General features: G+C 65.5%; 1 protein-coding gene across 1 annotated transcript; it reads right to left on the bottom strand.

Annotated features, from left to right (window-relative positions):
• Window positions 1-252: 252 nt before the first annotated feature.
• On the bottom strand, window positions 253-1,181 carry LOC112077985 (uncharacterized; the record flags this gene model as incomplete). Its single annotated transcript, XM_024144361.1, has 1 exon — window positions 253-1,181. A coding segment is annotated over one exon (929 nt), but the record flags the coding sequence as incomplete, so codon positions are not given.
• Between the last annotated feature and the right edge of the window lie 351 nt (window positions 1,182-1,532).

The following is a 1,532-nucleotide window of genomic DNA, read 5'->3' as shown; positions in this document are numbered from 1 at the left end:
CTCATTCCAATGGAAGGGCCGAGTGTCTGCAGGTCTTTGTTTATTCTTTCGTTTAAGACCCAACAATCAGGTGAGGAGAGTTCCTTCTAATCAGTGACCTTAATTCAACAATCAAGTACAAGGGAGGAGCGAAAAACCCGCAGACAATCAGCCCTCCGTGGATGAGTTTTGAACATGATCTATGGTGTAGTGGAGAAAAGCTTCAATGTTGCGTGGATGATTTGCATATTGAATTTGAAGTCTTTCACACAATCACTGCCCCCTCCTGTCCCCATTAGTGTAGCTCACTGGTGTGCAGCGTGGTGTGCAGGCGGGTTGTGCAGCGGGTTGTGCAGCGGGGTTGTGCAGCGGGGTGTGCAGTGTGGTGTGCAGCGGGGGTTGTGCAAGCGTGGTGTGCAGCGGGGGTTGGCGCGGGTTTGTGCCAGCGGGGGTGTGTGAGCGGGGTGTGCAGCGGGTGTGCACGGGGTGTGCAGCGGGGTGTGCAGCGGGGTTGTGCAGCGGGGGTGTGCAGCGGGTTGTGCAGCGGGGGTGTGCAGCGGGGGGGTGCAGCGGGGGTGTGCAGCGGGGGTGTGCAGCGGGGTGTGCAGCGTGGTGTTGCAGCGGGGGTGTGCAGCGTGGTGTGCAGCGGGGGTGTGCAGCGGGGTTGTGCAGCGAGGTGTGCAGTGGTGGTGTGCAGCGTGGTGTGCAGTGTGGTGTGCACGTGGTGTGCAGCGTGGTGTGCAAGCGGGGTTGTGCAGGCGAGGTGTGCAGCGAGGTGGTGAGCGTGGGTGTGCAGCGGAGGTGTGTGCAGCGATGTTGTGCAGCGGGGGTGTGCAGCGGGGTTGTGCAGCGTAGGTGTGCAGTGTGGTGTGCAGTCGTGGTGTGCAGCGTGGTGTGCAGCGGGGTTGTGCAGTCGAGGTGTGCAGCGTGGGGTGTTGCCAGTGTGGTGTGCACCGGGGTGTGTGCAGCGTGGTGTGCAGTGTGGTGTGCAGCGGGTGTGCGCGGGGGTGTGCAGCGGGGGTGGTGCAGCGGGGTTGTGTGCAGCGGGGGGTGTGCAGCGGGGTTGTGCAGCGGGTGTGCAGTGGTGGTGCGCACGGGGGTGTGCAGCGTGGTGGTGCAGCGGGGTGCAGCGGGGTTGTTGCAGCGGGGGTGTGCAGCGGGTTGTGCAGCGGGGGGGTGCAGCGGGGTGTGCAGCGGGGGTGCTGCAGCGGGGCGTTGTGCAGCGGGGTTGTGCAGCCGGGGTGTGCAGCGGGGTGTGTGCAGCGGGGGGTGCAGCGGGGTGTGGCAGCGGGGGGTGTGCAGCGGGGGTGCAAGCGGGTGTGCGCGAGGGGGCGTGTGGTGCAGCGGGGTGTGGCCAGCGGGGTTGTGCAGCGAGGTGTGGCAGCGTGGTGTGCAGCGGGTGTGCAGCGGGGTGTGCAGCGTGGTGTGCAGCGGCGTTGTGCAGCGAGGTGTGCAGCGGGTTTCAGGTGTGCAGCGGGGTGGCGGGTGTGCAGCCGGGGGTGAAGTGGTGTTAGCGGGGGTGTGCAGAGCGGGCGGTCTTGTGCAGACGAGGT

The sequence above is a fragment of the Salvelinus sp. IW2-2015 genome, unplaced genomic scaffold (genome assembly GCF_002910315.2).
Source record: "Salvelinus sp. IW2-2015 unplaced genomic scaffold, ASM291031v2 Un_scaffold5121, whole genome shotgun sequence".
Taxonomy (NCBI): domain Eukaryota; kingdom Metazoa; phylum Chordata; class Actinopteri; order Salmoniformes; family Salmonidae; genus Salvelinus; species Salvelinus sp. IW2-2015.
This window is presented reverse-complemented; position numbering and strand designations above follow the sequence as displayed.